At 41.9% G+C, this 17,661-nt stretch overlaps 1 protein-coding gene across 1 annotated transcript; it reads right to left on the bottom strand.

Annotated features, from left to right (window-relative positions):
• Nucleotides 1–16,832: 16,832 nt before the first annotated feature.
• Nucleotides 16,833–17,399, bottom strand: LOC143186694 (uncharacterized). Its single transcript, XM_076390403.1, has one exon. The coding sequence runs from the start codon at nucleotides 17,397–17,399 to the stop codon at nucleotides 16,833–16,835; it is 567 nt and encodes a 188-aa protein (XP_076246518.1).
• Between the last annotated feature and the right edge of the window lie 262 nt (nucleotides 17,400–17,661).

Below are 17,661 nucleotides of genomic sequence, written 5' to 3'. Positions count from 1 at the left end.
ATAATTTAATTCATCTATGACTAGGTTGCGATTGTCGTTTGTAGCGTATATGCTGATAATAAATAAATTTTTGCTGTTACCTGTGAGTAATTTGATGATAGTGTATTCGACAATTTTGTTGCCGAAGGAGGTAGAGAAAGAGACTTCCTCATAGGGGATATTCTTCTTAATTATAATCGCAGTGCCTCCGCCCTGCTTAGAGTAGGGTCTATCCGTTCTAATCACATTGTAGTCCTTGAAGCTTATTTTGTGTTGAGATGTAATCTTCGTTTCGAAAACTAATAGAATATCATGGTTATGTGTATGTAGAAACTGTAATAATTTTAAACGTCTATAATTAGCTCTTATGGAGTTGGCGTTAATAGCAGCAATTTTTATTTGTGAGTCCAGAAATGATAAGTTAGCCATTCTGCTTTTTAAAGATTATATTTAAGATGAATTCAATTTTTTCTGAGTTGGCGGTCACTTTCGAAGCCAAGGATTGGAATTGGATTGAGACTAACGCTGCGATTTCCATTTTGAGGTTGGACGCCCACGCTGGCGGCTTTGAAGATGGATCAGAGCCAATTGGAGGAAGAAGATCTCTGCCGGCTGTATGGGGTGCGATATTCTCTTCGACGTCTGGGGTCGGCAATATTTTTGTTTGTGTTAGCGGTTGTTGAGTTGAGTTACCGGATGTTGCTTGTGCGAATGAGATATTGTTCCTTATTGTTGGAAAGTATGGTTTTAGGGTGTTCTCTTTTCTGGCAAAAGACTTGTTTTTGTGTTCTTTCTTCTGGATCAAAGCAAATTTAATAAAGGGGCAACCCTTGCATGAAGCGGGGTGTCCTTCTTGACCACAATTAGCACATTTTAATGCAGATCTTGGAACGATCTTGTCTGGTAGACATTCTCCTGGGTTGTGCGATTGGGCACATTTTACGCAGCGATATTGTAATTGGCAGTTTCTGCTCGCATGCCCTAATCGTTGGCATTTTCTGCATTGGAAAAGTTTTAGCTTTCTTAGATACTCCCAGTTTATCTTTTGGTAAGCCAAGGTTTTGATTTTGAACAGGTCTGTAGTGGGGCTGTTATGAGAGATTTGTAATATGTGGTGAAATTTGTCCGGGTTGGATTTATTATAAATAAATTTTGAGAAGTTAATAAGTTCCAGGTTAGGGATCTGCAGCTCCATTATTTCTTTCTTTACGTCGTCGGTTGAGAAATCGCCTCTTATACCCTTTAAGTGGATTGATTTGGGTTTAGCGTTCTTTGGCGTGTAAGTGTTGTAGGATGGGGCCTCGTTCAATAAAACTCAGGTATAATGAAAGTAAAAATATGTTTATTCGATAGGCAGCGGCCGACCGACGACTAACGACTCAACGACCCGACTGTCGATCCTTGACGAACGACGCTTTTTCCCAAAACAAGTGCGAGTCTACCAGCTCGCTACGGCTGGGCGATACACCTCTACTCGCTCCTTGCTCCTGATACTTCGCCGCGCTATGTTATGTTGTAAACATATTAATGGCATACATACTCCCTACAGCTCGGCCATTCTGACAGTGCGACCGTCCCGGTCGTACAATATTAATACAATCGTTATCGGCAACGTAGAGATACAAAATGAACATACATACATACTTAATGTTAATATACAATTGAATATAATATAAACTAAACAATATGACAAAGCTACGACTAAAGTATTTTGCGTAAAGAAATGTATTATGTCCTTTGGAACGCAGTGCAAAAATCCTTCTCGCTTGCCACTAACTGGAGAGAATTCGACGCATTTTAGACAATTTGAAATATATCGCTTTACTTTGTCTCTCATACGCGGGAACCAATACACTCTGCTAATGTTTTCGATAACCTTTCCCGTGCCTACGTGACCGATGTCATCATGGCACGTACGGATTATGTTATTTTCCATACACGACGGGACGTAAAACAATAGTTCGCGATTTTTGAATTTTCGATACACAAGACCATCACGAAGTTCGTAAAATTTGTCTTCTGCGGTTTCTAATTTTTCTCGTATTTCCCGAATCTCTCGGTCTTGATTTTGTTTGATCGCTAATGTTTGCTCGAAGGTGTTCGCTTCCAAAACCAAAATGCTGTGATAACGGCTAAGTGCGTCTACGTGACACAATTTTGTACCGGCACGATGTTCGATTTCATAATCGTATTGCTGTAAATACATAGCCCATCGAGATATCCGAGGATTTATACTTTGTTTACTCAATGTTAACCGAAGACTATCACAGTCCGTCACAATTTTGAAGTGTGTCCCGAATAAGTATATGTGGAATCGTTTAATGGCGTAGATTATGGCTAAACACTCGAGCTCGAAGCTGTGGTATTTCGCTTCGCTGACGGTGGTTCTTTTACTAAAGTACGATACTGGGCGGCACGTTCCATCTAACTGTTTTTGCAAAAGGATCGCGCCGAAACCGCTTGCACTAGCGTCGCAATGTAACTCTGTTTTCAGCATCGGTGAATATATAGCTAACACTGGTCGGTACGATAAAACATTTTTCAACGTCTCGAATGCTTCTAGTTCCTCGGGACCAAATTTAAATGGAACGTTTTTTTTCAATAGGTCGTACAGTGGTTTGGCGATACCTGAAAAATTCGCAATAAATCGTCTGAAGTAACTAGCCAATCCCACGAAGCTATGTACCTCTTTTGTATTTCGCGGCAACGGATATCTCAATATTGCTTCTACGTTATCGTCACTAGGCTGAACACCATTCTTACTTATTCGGTAACCTAAGTAGGTAATTTCATCGTACAAAAATGAACATTTATCAGGTCGAAACTCTAACCGGTATTGTCGTGCCAACTTGAATATCTCGCCAAGTATCTCCAAGTGCTCCTCAATAGTTTCGGTAGCAATCAATATATCGTCAAGGTACAGAAGAACTTTGTTCATTTTTAATAACCGCAAGAAAATAGTATAAACATACCGCTGGAATACACGTGGCGCATTCGTAAGGCCGAATGGCATTCTAAGATATTCGTACTGTCCGAGTGGCGTCACAAACGACGTATACTTTATGGACGATTCTGCGACCTTAACATGGTGGAAGCCGTTACGTAGATCAAGTTTTGTGAAATACCTTTTATTTCGTAATCGGTCAATATTGTCGTCTATTACCGGCGTCGGAAAGTTGTCTTTTATTGTAATTTTATTCAGTTCGCGATAGTCAATACATGAGCGCAAATTTCCATCTTTCTTACGCACTAGCACGATGGGACTGGCGTAGGGAGAGTTACTCGGACAAATTATTTTTTCTTCTAACAATTGATCGATAATAACTTTCAACTTTTCCTTGTCGCTGAAGGCGAGCCTACGCGGACGAAAAGAGATGGGCTGGTCATGTTTTAACGCGATCGTCATTTCGACATTGCAATCACCAACAGGTTTTTCATTACCGGCAGACGTATATATTTTTTTATACAATTCGACAACCTTTTTAGCCGCTTTTGGCTCTATGTTCGGATTGATGTCCAACGCTTCCGTAATGTTAGCTTCCGTCTCGATACAATCAATTTGCATAACTTCGTTCTGTGAGACGAATAACGTGGTTTTTTCCGGTTCGATACTTTTAACTGTAACCGTATACTCATCTTCAAAAGACACTTTAATATTCGGTAACGATATGAAATCTCTTCCGAGCAGAGCGTCACATTGCATCGCGGCACTCGAAACGATTCCGAAAACTATATTTACCGGTATTTCATTAATAGTACAATTGAGTTCAAATACATTTAGTATGTCTAGTTTTGATCCATTTATACCTTGATACGCGTGGTCATGGTTTCCGACAGGTTCTCCTGAACAATTAGGTACACAACTTTCTTTGATCAAGCTAATCGGCGAACCTGAATCTACTATCGCGCTAACGGAATAATTGTACTTGTTACCTCGATCGTTCACGACGGGATATTTCAATGTTACCATGTACGGTGGATTCGGCACCAGTTGCACCAGATGAGCGGTTCTTTCTGCAGCTTTCTTCGATAGTGGACGATTCTCGGGACAATCCTCGATGCGATGGGCAGCGCTTCCGCACTTGAAGCATGCGCCTCTTTGGCGCCTCGGCTGCGTACAATTTCTGGACAGATGACCTCGTTCATTGCAATTATAACACCGGGGCGATTGAACCGTATCCCTTGCAGCACGTCGGGGCGATCCCACTGGTTTCGCGATCGGATTTTCTTTCTTCTCTGGACGCGCATACGATAAATTCTTCTCCCTTCTGTCTTGTTTGCCACTGGGATGAAGCGATAATTTCTTGAAGGCCTCGAGCATCTCTCCTTTCGTTTTGAATCGTTGCATACGCGCTTGATCGTGCATACGCTCGTCCGGCACTCCACCAATCGCAAAATCGATAAATTCTTCGTCCTCAATGGCTATTCGGTTCGCTAAGATTATTTTGTCGTGGAAATAATCGCTGAAAGTCTCATCGGGCTGCCACATTCTCGTCTCGAACTTTTTCCTCAGTGTCGATCGTGAAACCCTTTCACCGAACATTTCCTCAATTGCCTGGTACAAATCTTCGAGCCGCAACACTTCTCGGATGTAACACTTCTTTCTCTTTGTGTTAGTCGCAGTTCTCTTTGCAACAGATCACGTTCCTGCTTCAGCAATTCGTATTCTCGTCGGAACAAAGCTTCTTCACGCCCTTCAATATTGCCATACGCACCAATATCATCGCCATGGGGCAAAACCGGCAGTGCCGGCACGTCTTCTTCACCACTCACATTACCTGGTGCAATCTGGACAAAACTCGCCGGCACTCCGGACCATGCTTCCGGTTGTACCGAGTTTATCCGGTTCAACAATTCAACCTTCGTGCCGGTAGTCGACAATTGCATGTGCTTCAATATTTCCTTCAGCTGCGCTACTGTGAAACGCTGAAGTTCTTCCATAGGTAACACCGGTGACGATGACATGTTCGAGAACTATTCGATTCACTCGATCACAAACGACACACAGACGGATCGGCTCCCTGCGCGGAAAACCCAAAAATGCGACGTACCGCAACGTAAACGATTCGAAAACCAGGTACGATCTGTACAAGTTCACCACGAACGGCAATCCCACGAACGGTGATCCCACTTCTGAGGTTGTAGGATGGGGCCTCGTTCAATAAAACTCAGGTATAATGAAAGTAAAAATATGTTTATTCGATAGGCAGCGGCCGACCGACGACTAACGACTCAACGACCCGACTGTCGATCCTTGACGAACGACGCTTTTTCCCAAAACAAGTGCGAGTCTACCGGCTCGCTACGGCTGGGCGATACACCTCTACTCGCTCCTTGCTCCTGATACTTCGCCGCGCTATGTTATGTTGTAAACATATTAATGGCATACATATTCCCTACAGTGTAGAACTGCACTTTGTTATGGGTTAGGCTTTTAACGAAAGCATGTTTCCTTGGTGGTTTACTTATCTTCTTCGGTAAAATCCAATCGGACTGTGTACGAGAATAGGAGTGTTCATCATTCTTGTTTTGCATGGTGAATTCCAGCATGGCTTGGGATTTGGCTGGGCACGCTATTTTGAGATTAGGTCTAACCTCATTCGAACACGTGTGAATTTGATTTTCCTTCAAGAAGTTTTTATATAAACGGTCCAGATGTAAGGAATGGAGCTTCGGGGTTTTGGAACGCCTTCCCGTTGTATTAGGATCATCCGGGGTATTTTCACTGTCCTCGTTTTCGGGAGGATAACCTCTCTTCATCGAGGGTGGTTGAGAGGCCATCGATTCGACAGCCCCGCGGGGCGGGCCCTCGAGAGTTCGTGGTATAGGATCACACACTACTAGTAAATGTATTAAACCGATTAACGAAAACAATTTTTGACCATAAATTAACCGGCCGAGTGTTTAAGAAAGAAGAGGTTTGTATAATACTCGATACAGGATACAGTGTGCGGTTCTGGACCGTGAAAAGGTTACCATCAGCGACTCTGCTTTTAGTTTCCCGCCGCGTATGAGCACAGCTGCATACACTTGGTTGATTTTTCTTTAAAGCGCCAGTGGTACCGGCAGACACCTTTCGGGCGGTCTTCGAATCGTGTTTTCGAGCGCTTGCAGTACCGACCGCGGGAAACACTGCGCCTCCTCTCGCGCCCTCTGTCTTCCAGCTTCGCTGTCACTAGCGCCGCGATCTGCTCCACGAGGGCGTTGGTATCGCCGAGTGCTGCGACGTTGCTTGAGGATGAAGTCGGCTGCGCTTGCATGGGCGTCACCTCGCCAATTCTGTCCGCTAGGACGGCCACTTTCTCTAACTCGACGCCATCTTGCGTCGCCAGCACCGATTGCATGGCTATCGGTAACCGACTTGCCCACAATGTTTTAATAAAATCCTCAGGCACGTCGTCTCCTGCGAGGCTCTTCATGTGCCTCAGAAATTGCGACGGCGTGCGGTTCCCTTTTTCTTCGTGTTCGAGGAGTTGTTTGATTTTTCGCTGCTTGGATGTCGACAGACGCGTGATGAGTTCCGTCTACAGCCTCGTGTATTTATTCTGTTCTGGTGGGTTCAGGAGGATATCCTCCACCTCCTGCGCCGACTTGGCATCTAGCTGCGCGACCACGTGCCAAAACTTTGTATCTTCCTGCGTTATGTTGCGCAAATTGAACTGCGCGTCTAACTGTGCGAACCAAAGCGCCGGTTTTTCAGGCCAAAACTTAGCGGCGTGGATCGCCACCCCGCTGTTTTGAGCCACTTCTTCCATACTGCGTCGAGATCACTTCGGGGTTACCAATTGTAGGCTCTGGCCTACGTGACGCGATCTTAGGGGCACGGAAAATTACTGTACACGTGGTCTTCAGTGGAATTCTCTTTATTTCCTCTGCTCGTTGCGCTCGCTTGAGCTAGACTCTTTCTCGTCGCGTGGGGATGCCGAGAATACCTCGGGCCAAAACTCCCTAGAGTATCCCGGCTTTTCTCCCAGTTGGCAGTGGCGCCGCTACGCCCTCTGTGGGCGTAACTAGGGAGTTACCTCACGCTCCCTACACTAGCATTGTTAGAGAGAGAAAGATAGATTTATGTAAATTTGCGCGAACGAGGAAGATGCCAAATGCGATTTTTGTAGTTCTAAATCAATTCAACAGTATGGTGGCATTATTCAATTGAAGTGATTGGCAACACGTTAGAAATCTCGGCAGCCATTCGCGCCAAATATGAATTATATCACGAAACTTCTTCTCAATAAATGCAATTTTATTGGACTTGCGTAAATAAAAATGTTTATAAACTACTAATGCTATTTTTAGCAGCTGCGTACCGATTGTCGGTTTCTTCTGAAATTGCTGTCATCATTTTGAATGTGACATTACTTTCGTTTGTCGTGCATGACGTTTGACAGTTTGTAGAGATAGAGGTTATGTATCTGGGTTTTTTTTGTTTTTAAGTGTTTATTTTAAATGAAAGTAATAAAGTACTTTATATATTTTTAGTTTAATTTATTATCAATTTACTTCGTAATTCCAGTTATTTAGGCATAGACATTATTTATGCGCTCATCATTTATTACATATATAGATATGTTGAAATATAAACTTTTGTAAATCAAGCACCAATTAATAATCAAATTATTAGATGTTTCGGTGAAATATCCGCTATTTTAAAACGGAGGTAATCTTGTGAATTTGTATGTGAATTTTGAATTTGGTATATCAAAACAGGCAAGTGCAATAATAGACTTTATAAAATAATACAAAGGCCATATCCGGTCCCTCGTCCTGCGAAGCCATCACGCGGGGCACAACAATTTTGGTGGCAGCGGTGGGATACGTGCTGTCCAGGATCTCCTAAGGATTGCTACGTCGGAGGACCACGGCGTCGAGGACCGACGCTAGGAAGGCATCACGCCGAATGGGCAACACCAGGCAAACGGGGCAACCGTCGTTAGTGAGGTAGCATTCGACGAAGGTAGGACGAACTCCGAGGAGACGTTCGCCGACGGATGAACTAGCAGAAGGCAATCGAAAAACTGAACACCAACCCATCTGTGAGGCCATCGGATTCGAGGACCGAAGCCGCAAGGACTGGGGGACCTAGGAGGCAGGTGGACGCTGCTATCAAAGGAACGAACGTACGAGAGGACAACGCATCCCACGACGCGCTGTCCCGATAAGCGACGAGGCAACGACCTTGCTGAGATCTACATCCTACTCCCCGTCATTACAGCTGATTCACGTACGAGAGGAAGTCCGATCGAGCCGACGAAATGCGCGCGCGAGCAGCTGTATGAGTAATCACAATAACGATTGTAACCTGACCGTATAGATACACGACCTTGCGTAAACCAGAATCTTTAATCGTTGCGACGGCCTATGTATGTCTATAGAGGACGAACACGTGCGTAGGTACATACTTGTGAATCAAAAGAGTCTATCTAGATCACTAGAATCATTTTTTGAGAAAAAGCTAAAGTTCGTTAGAGATAAAAAAGGAGCTGGTGTCGTTTATAGAAGGACTGAGGCCGTTTCGACGCCGATTATATTACAAGCGCCAGCGCTCGATTCGAGTTTCGACACCGCTTACGACAGTAGCGTAACCGGTAGTCCCGAAGTCGCGTTTATAACGCCCACCCGAGGGTATTCTATCCAACTCGCAGATTTTAGTCTAATTAACATAGAGGAATCAGAATCACAAAACATGTCTACGCCCGGTACCAACAACACCGGAAGAGAAACGGGAGTATTGCCTTTGGCAACCGCGTTAGAGCTAGTCGATAAGTTCGAAGGGAAATCTGCCGTTGAACTCTCCGAATTTTTGAAGTCGTACGAAAGCGCAGCAAACTTAATTTCGCGACACGAGCAACAAATCTTCTTGAGTACAGTTATCGGAACCAAAGTGAAGGGTAAAGCCGCGAGGGAAATAGAGTACAGAGAGATCAATGATTTCGACGCATTAAAATCCGTTCAAGAGGTTCGATAATCATTTTTTCGGTATTTACGCCAGGCCCGGTGAGAAAATAAATACGCTACGTTGCGAAAGGTACAATAGGACAGGACACCTACCAAAAAATTGTTACGCGCGTCTCAGCATGCCGCGCCAGAGCTTCCCCACACACCATACACAAGTCAAAAGGGAAACAAAGAGAGCTTCCATTTGCCATTATTGCAAAAAGACAGGGCACGTAATTAGGGACTGCAGAACGAGGGAGCGCACCAATGATCGCAATCTTTCGAGAGGTTCTCGAGAATTCTCGGGCAGTAGGCGCGAATCCGCAACCCGAGCCGATGTAACGTGCCTCTTCCCTCTCAGATAGCACATTATCGATTGGATACCTTGTGCTTCGAATGACATCTTCCCGCCGAACTACTGGACACTTTCGCACATGAAACGTGCATCGGATGACATCTCACCTGGACAATAGGATACCTTTGCACAGGTTCCCACCTGAACTATTAGACACCTTTGCACACGGTCCTACTGAAATCATAATCTCCTTAGTATAAATATCTCCCGGAGGCGCACTCCTGAGTCAGTGATTGTTTAACTGTCAATATATTAAGAACATAAGTTCTTGTTAATAAATCAAAGCTATTCATATTCCAGTGTTACGATTATTACAGCCTCCAATCACTCTCTTTAAAAAGACGTTTCGACGAAAACTTTCCACATCGTGTTTTACGTGACAGCGACACGGTCGCGAGCCGAGAGATAACTAGCGTAGGTCAGGGAACTACGCGCGCGTACGGTGACCGTAAGATAAGCAACGAACGAAGGACGAGCAGCGAGCCTACGGTAGGGTCATACCGCGTAAGCACTATTACTTCCGTAAAGAACATCGTAGAGATTAAAGCGCCAGAGTTAGTAAACGGAAAGGCGAACATGTTGGTGGACACAGGAGCCCATATCACACTGATGAAAATAAGAAAAGTGCTGAGCGAGGTCCGCGCGGAAAACGAAACGGTAGCCCTGCGGGGTATAACTGACGTGGAAACCAAAACACTGTGCCAATTAAACGTACAAGTCGGAGATAAAATTGTAACGCACCCTTGTCGACTAGTACGGGACGATTTCCCCATTGAGACAGATGGAATTCTAGGACACGACTTCATGACCAAACATAAGGCTTGTATCAAAGTAAACCAATGCTTAGAATTACACGGAACCGAATTCCCCCTCCGAAGCAACGATAATGTAGTATTAAAACCGAGATCAGAAACGTTTATCTAAGCGAAAACCCGAGAGATAGGAGAAGGAGTCGTCTCCAAACGACTCATTAAACCAGGAGTATTCATAGGAAACGTGCTAACAATAGGCAGGGGCGGCAGGTGCCTAATACCCGTCTTATACACCACCCCGGAAGAAACCCTAGTAGACATACCTACGGTAGAACTAGAGAAAGAGATTACAAAGAACGTAGAATCGACAGTCAACACTGACACGCAGACGCATAACAATTTACACAATGTGCGATTTTTGCCAGGCAGGGAGAGAATGCAAACTTTGCGCACTAATATTAGAGTAGACCACCTAAATGCAGAAGAGTAAACCGGCTTATTAGAATTATGCGAAAAGTACAACGATATCTTCCACCTAGAAGGAGATAGACTAGGACTCACAACCATAGCAGAACACTCTATTCCTTTAGTCCTGGGAACCAAACCAATCAACGTAAAACCGTATAGACTACCGCAAGCCCAAAAGGAAGATGTGAATAAGCAAGTAAAAGAAATGATCGACCAAGGAATAGTCAGACCTAGCACTAGACAGTGGAACGCTCCGTTACTAATAGTTCCTAAAAAACCAGACGCTTCAGGAAAAGTTAAATTCCGAGTAGTAGTAGATTTCCGCAAACTAAACGAAGTGACAGAAGGTGTTTGACCAGCTAGGCGATGCCAAATACTTTTCTACCCTCGATTTAAAATCAGGCTTCCACCAAATTCCCATGAAAGAACAGGATCGCGGAAAAACAGCCTTCTCGACACCTCACGGACACTTTGAATTCAATCGGATGCCATTCGGACTCAAAAACGCGCCTGCAACGTTCCAAGACAAATGAACACGGTATTATCAGGGCTACATGTACTAATATGTTTTGTATATCTAGACGACATAGTAGTTTACGGACGCATGTTAAAGGAACACCTCGAACGTCTAGCCTTAATATTCGACCGCATCCGCGAAAGCAGACTAAAATTACAACCAGACAAATGCGAATTCTTACGAAAGGAAACAGTATATTTGGGACACTTAATAAGCGAAGACGGAATAAAGCCAGACCCTTCGAAACTAGACACCGTCAAAAATTTCCCTACCCCTAAAAAAGTCAAGGACGTACAATCTCTAGACCTAGCAGGATATTATAGGAGACTCATAGAGCATTTTTCAAAGATCGCAAAACCTCTCACTCAAGAAAGATCAAGAATTTAGATGGACCGCACAAGAACAAGAGGCTCGAGGCTAATGAGATGGAGACTGTAATTAGCCGAATACGATTATATTATAGAATATAAAAGCGGTAAAACGAATAGGAACGCGGACGTGCTCAACAGAATGTTCGCGATAAAAAGGGGACGGAGGACACCGAGGAAAGAAACGACAGACAATCAACGACGAAAGTGAAACCGTAGACGACGCCGATAACGCAGGCAACAAAGACGAGCTCTCACAAGAAGACGACGTAGAAACTAACAATCTAATATACACGGAGGACGAAAAGAAACGTATCCTATACGAATATCACGACACTCCCTTCGGCGGAAATTTAGGAGTCAAACGAACGTTAGAACGCATTAAACTAAAACATCTATGGCCCGGAATGAAGAAAGACATAGAAAACTATATCTCGAAATGCGAAAAATGCCAGAAAAACAAAGTAACCCGTATAATAAAAACCCCTATGGTTATCACCGATACCCCCATGGAACCATTTGAGAAATGCGCTCTGGACATAGTAGGCCCACTACCTGAGACGAACAGACGAAACAAATATATACTAACCTTCCAAGACTTACTAACCAAATTCAGCAAAGCCATACCGATAGAAAACCAAGAAGCTAACACCGTAGCAAAAGAATTCGTCACAAAAATCATATGCGAATACGGAGTACCACACAAAATATTAACAGATCAAGGAACTAACTTCCTAAGCCAAGTATTCAAGGACGTATGCAAACTGCTCAAGATTAACAAAATACAGATCATCTCCTATCACTCAGAATCAAACGGAGTCTTAGAACGTAGCCACCGCACCCTAGCCGAATACTTGAAAAACTTCATAACCGAAGACCAAAACGACTGGGACGAGTGGTTACCTTACGCACACAACAACAGGTTACACACCTTACGAACTAACGTTTGGACGACAAGCGACCTTACCAACAACACTGCGACAAAACCCCCAACTCCAATACACATACGACAAGTACGCCGAAGAACTACGCGAAAGACTGAGATCGACAAACAACATAGCACGCGAAACAATAGAAAACCATAAAGAAAAATCAAAAGCCTACTATGATAGGAAAACCGCGGAAAAAACTTTCAATAAGCGACCTAGTACTACTACGCGATGAGATGCTAAGATGTGGACGATCAAAGAAACTAACCCCTTCGTGGATAGGATCCTACAAAATACAAAAACCACACGGCAATAATAAGTATACAATCTCAAAAGAGCGACGATCACTGAGAGTACACGCGAACCGTTTAAAGCATTTCATAGAATAGGAAAAAGATAGGAGAGACACACACACAAAACAATTTCAAAAGGAAAAACTATTAATCAAATGGCCAAGGGATATCCCATGGAAAAGGCTCAAGCCCAAATAGCCGCCGAAGATTCCATGCGTCGCTGTCGCCTAGCCACTCCTCCTCTTCCTCTCGATATCGCCGCCGACGGGCACGGATTTGCCGAATAGCCACGCGGTACCGAAGGGACATATACCCCTCAATCGGGGGATACAAGTTCTCCTAAGGAAAAAGAAAAAAAAGAAAAACCTTTAACTATCCCTCACAGTAATACAACGCACCAAACACTCAGAAACAACAGTACAGTACGTACATAATATTCCGCGGACTTGATCGCGGGAACACTCAATTAACTCGAAGAGGTTGAGGCTTCGAAGCATGCGAGCTGCCATTGTACGTAAAATAGAGACCCAAACACCACTGTCAACCGTCCAGAGACAGAATAAAAGCCCAGAACGAAACCGAGACCAGTATACCCCCGACATCTTACTCTGCCTAAGATTAAAAAGACAAAGTAGCTTACGCATGGAGAAACTAATCAAACAATAGCGAAGCATATCTCGAACGCAACATGAAACTCTGCGAGAGTAGCAGGATATTCGGGGGTTTAGACGGTCTCTCAAGGGGGTTGACGTACGGGGGGGGGGGGGGGGGGGGGGGGGGGGGCTGCAATAGGTTAAATCAACACAAAACTGTTTTACTGACGGAAAAATTGATCCATAAAAATTCAAATCTGTTTTACCGACGGAAAAGTGATCGACAAAATGCCAACCTGTTTTACCGACGGAAAATTCATAATTGAAGCACAACCCAAACTTAACCCAGTCCTAGCCCAGATCTTAGAGTAATAGGCGATTAAGAATATGTAATTTAAATTTTAAAAAAACAGTTTTTATATTTTTAATCGCCTATCTCTTTATTACGAAGGGGAAGTGTTATAGGGTAATCAATGTAATCAAGTACATTAAATGAAAAAGTATTATTTTATTGTAAAAATAAAAAGTAAAAGATAAAAATAAAAAATTGGCCTCGTCCATTTGTTAGTTATCTGAAACATATAAAAAATATTATATAAGTTTTTAATTTATTAACATATTTAATTATTAAAAAATCGTACTATAATATTCGTTCTAACCAAATAAATAATCCAACGATATATCATTCCACTCCCAAATATCATCATTCCATTGTCGGCAGCGGCGGCGCTCTTCACGACGCCTTATAAGCATTAAGTTTATAAGCTGTGAGCAAGCGAAAAAATACAGAAAATTAATGAAAAATTAAATGAAATAAGTATTTAATTAAATTCAAAATGATACTTACAGTGTGATACCCCTGCTGCTCTTCAACGATGTATGGTTGTCGCCGCCGACTTTGGATGGAATGATACTTCGTAAACCAATGGTTTTTATATATATATGTCGGATACTTTCTTAGGTTATTTCTTTCTCTAGATTTTCGAGATATGATTCATCTGCGGCAGGTAGTGCTGTGGGAGGGAAAAGTTGGTTTTCAGTGGGGAAACTCAGCTTGCACTCGGCAAACCAATCTTCCGGTATTGTCGCATCATCGGCGAAGGAGGTGGAATTTTGAGCGAGTCGTTCTTCTCTCCTTCGTTGCCGGTTTAATGCTCGTTGAAGCCTGCGTTTCTCTCCCCTGATTCTCTTTTACAATCCTCCCTTACGTATATTTTCGCTCATCTATGGTACGTGTACCATGGTAGTTCAATATATTGTGTGTGTTCAGAAAAAGGCAAGTATGTGGGGTGAAGGAAACGAATCTTACGACGATGGATGAACAAGTCGAATGTATTCAATGAAACAGATGTAGAATGTATATATATATTACGTTATTCTACACGTGGACTTGATTTTACAAATCCTTTTAATCCCGTTTTATAAAATCATGTTCATTCCAGTATGTTTATCTAAAAATTCTTTTGCTGCAATACCTACTATAGCATATTCTTTAACTATAGTGTATGTCATTAAGACAGCTGGTTTACTACCACTAACACTGTAACTCGCTGTAGTCGCACGTGTAGTCATATTGTTTGTTTATGTTAAAGAAATTAGTGTAATTGAAAAGTGAAAATTCAAAAATGTGTTGTAATTCTATTAAACTTCCTTCAAACTCTTGTAAAGCTAAAATAACCTGTCCACTACCATTAACAATAGGTAAATCAAAATTAACTTTATGGCTACCTGAAAAATTAGTTTGATAATACCTCATCCAAAAATTTTTTAGTTTTCTTCGCGGTTTGCTTTGGGTCATTATCTTGTTGTAAGATGAAATCCTCATCAAGACCAATTTTCAGTATTGTTTCTTCTAAATTTTCATTTATTATTTCTATGTACTTGTCTGCATTCATTATTCCATCTATTGGCACTAATGTTCCAATTCCATTGAAAGAAAAACATCCCCACACCATCAGTCATCCACCTCCAAACTTGACTGTTGGTGTAATATACTGTTTCTTAGATCCTCTCCAAATGCGATTCTTCTTTTTTAAGCGTTGCAATTCAAATTTACTTTCGTCGCTCCAAATTATTTTTTTCCAAAAAGACATTGGCATGTTAATGTATTCTTTTGCAAAAGCAAGACGCCTTTTCCTGTTCTTCTCACTAATAAGAGGTTTGCATCTAGCCTTACGACATACCAATCCATTGTCATGTATCCTCCGTTCTATAGTCTTCGTAGATACATTTAATTCTAATGATTCCAGTAATTGTCGGGATAAAGACATTGGATTTCGGCGACATTCATGTGTAATTCGTCGGTCATCGTGTACAGTAGTGCACCGTTTCCGTCCACAACGTCTTAAACTGTTTACACTGCCGTGTGTTAAAAACTTTTTATACACTTTTTGAACTGCACTTTTTGATACATTGAACTTCCTAGCTATTGTACGGTAACTTAATCCTTTGCGACAGTCCGATATCCTTTGCGTTAGACTTATGACTAGTCTAACGGACCCCGCCAAATTCGAATATCCTCCATAATAAAACACTAAACACATAAACCGTTTTCGAATTCTGAAAGTTGTCGAGAGTTACGTTCTCCTCATAAATTGACATCTGTTTCCCAATCTGGCCATCGCACCTTTGTCGTATCCTAACTTTTCCCTTACTCTCTAAATTGCCTACAGTTCGTCCATCCTGACATTTTAGCCATCCCGGCTAAACCTAGGTACAATACTATTAAATCCTTATGGTTAATTACAGCGTAAAAATTAAACCTATGGTTATCCATACCATTACATACATAAGACATACAAATATCGCTTAACATGAATATTATTCTTATCAAGTACAATCTTCCAAACTATCCCATTTTCCCTATCTTACCTAATTTAACCACTAACGGAATCATGATTAATATAAGGTTTGATACCATCTACTGCTACTATCCCGTTATAAGGTATTTGTGTCACTTGAAATTCGTCAATATCCCCAATCATATAGCGATCCCGATCTAAAACCTTCTTGACTTGGTACGGTCCTTTAAATTTCGGTATTAATTTTTTGTTAACACCCGCAGTCGTATCAACGTTTCTAATCATAACATAGTCACCCTTGTTATACTTTGATGCCGCCTTTCGTTTGTTATTGCACAGTCTCTCATTATTTAATTGTATGTTTTCTATCTTGTCAGATGCCTTTGCCCGAAGTGGTTCAAGATTTCGTGTGTTCTCTACTTCCGTTTCTAACCATAGTCGTATAGTATCATTGACTTCCCCGGATTGTTCTATTCCGAATAATAATCGACTCGGTCTCTTTGGTCGCCCGCCAGACCGCATTGTTAAGGGCGAATTCTACCTGTTCGAGCACTAGGTCCCATTTTTCCGGCGAAACGGATATTTCGGCAATCATCGGTGTTATTACCCTATTATAACGTTCAATTTGACCGTTAGCACGCGGGGTTCCCACCGCGATTAAAACGTGTTCTATTTTCCCGACTTCTAAATATTCTTTAAACGCTACCGACGCAAAAGCAGTACCTCTATCCGTAATTATATGTTCTGGTCTACTATAAGCTCTGAAATGATCCTTTAAGTGTTTAATCACCTCTTCCGATTTGGTCGACTTGCACGGGAATAACTTAATAAATTTTGTTTTTCTCATCCTAATTCTGCTGATAATTGATTTAAATCTTCTTTGCAAAAGCAGGCACCAGCTAAAGGTGTTAGTAACACTTTGTCTAACATACATTCTATTCTCACTAATCTAGCTAATGTTTCATGTACTAATAGTGCTGCTTGTTTTAGTGAAAGTATCATAGTGTTTCTAGTGTTTTCTGGTTTAAACTCTGCATTTTCTTGTTTATAAGTGGCTATGAATACAAAATGATCTTCAGATCCAACTTTAAAAATAAATTTCCATACTTTATCTCCTGTACCTTTCTTAACTTTTCTAGACTCTGGACCAACTTCATAAATGACTTTTGAGCAAAATTCTACTGCCTTAGATTTAACATCATTGTGTAGCTCTTCCATATAATCGTCACAATGCTTCTTAAAGATGTTTCTTAGTTCAGTCATGTTGAAATCCATTCCAGTGTGCTTTTCAAAGAACTCTTTGGCAGTGACTCCTATTATGGTGTATTCTTTAGCTATAGTGTGTGCCATAAGTACAGCTGGTTTGCTACCGCTATCATTGTAGCTTGCTGTAGCCGCACATGTAGTCATATTGTTTATTTATATTGAAGAAATTAGTGTAATTAAAGAGTGAAAATTCAAATATATGTTGTAATTCTATAAAACTTCCTTCAAATTCTTGTAATGCCAAGATTACTTGTGCACTACCGTTTACAATACGTAAATCAAAACTAACTTTATGACTACCTGAAAAACTAGTTTGATAGTACGATACGTAAGTAAAAACAATACCTTCTCTATGAATGACTGGAATCTTAAACATGAACCCACAAGAACAGATAGATCTGGCGTT

Source organism: Calliopsis andreniformis, unplaced genomic scaffold, assembly GCF_051401765.1.
Source record: "Calliopsis andreniformis isolate RMS-2024a unplaced genomic scaffold, iyCalAndr_principal scaffold0022, whole genome shotgun sequence".
In the NCBI taxonomy this organism is placed as follows: Eukaryota; Metazoa; Arthropoda; class Insecta; order Hymenoptera; family Andrenidae; genus Calliopsis; species Calliopsis andreniformis.
This window is presented reverse-complemented; position numbering and strand designations above follow the sequence as displayed.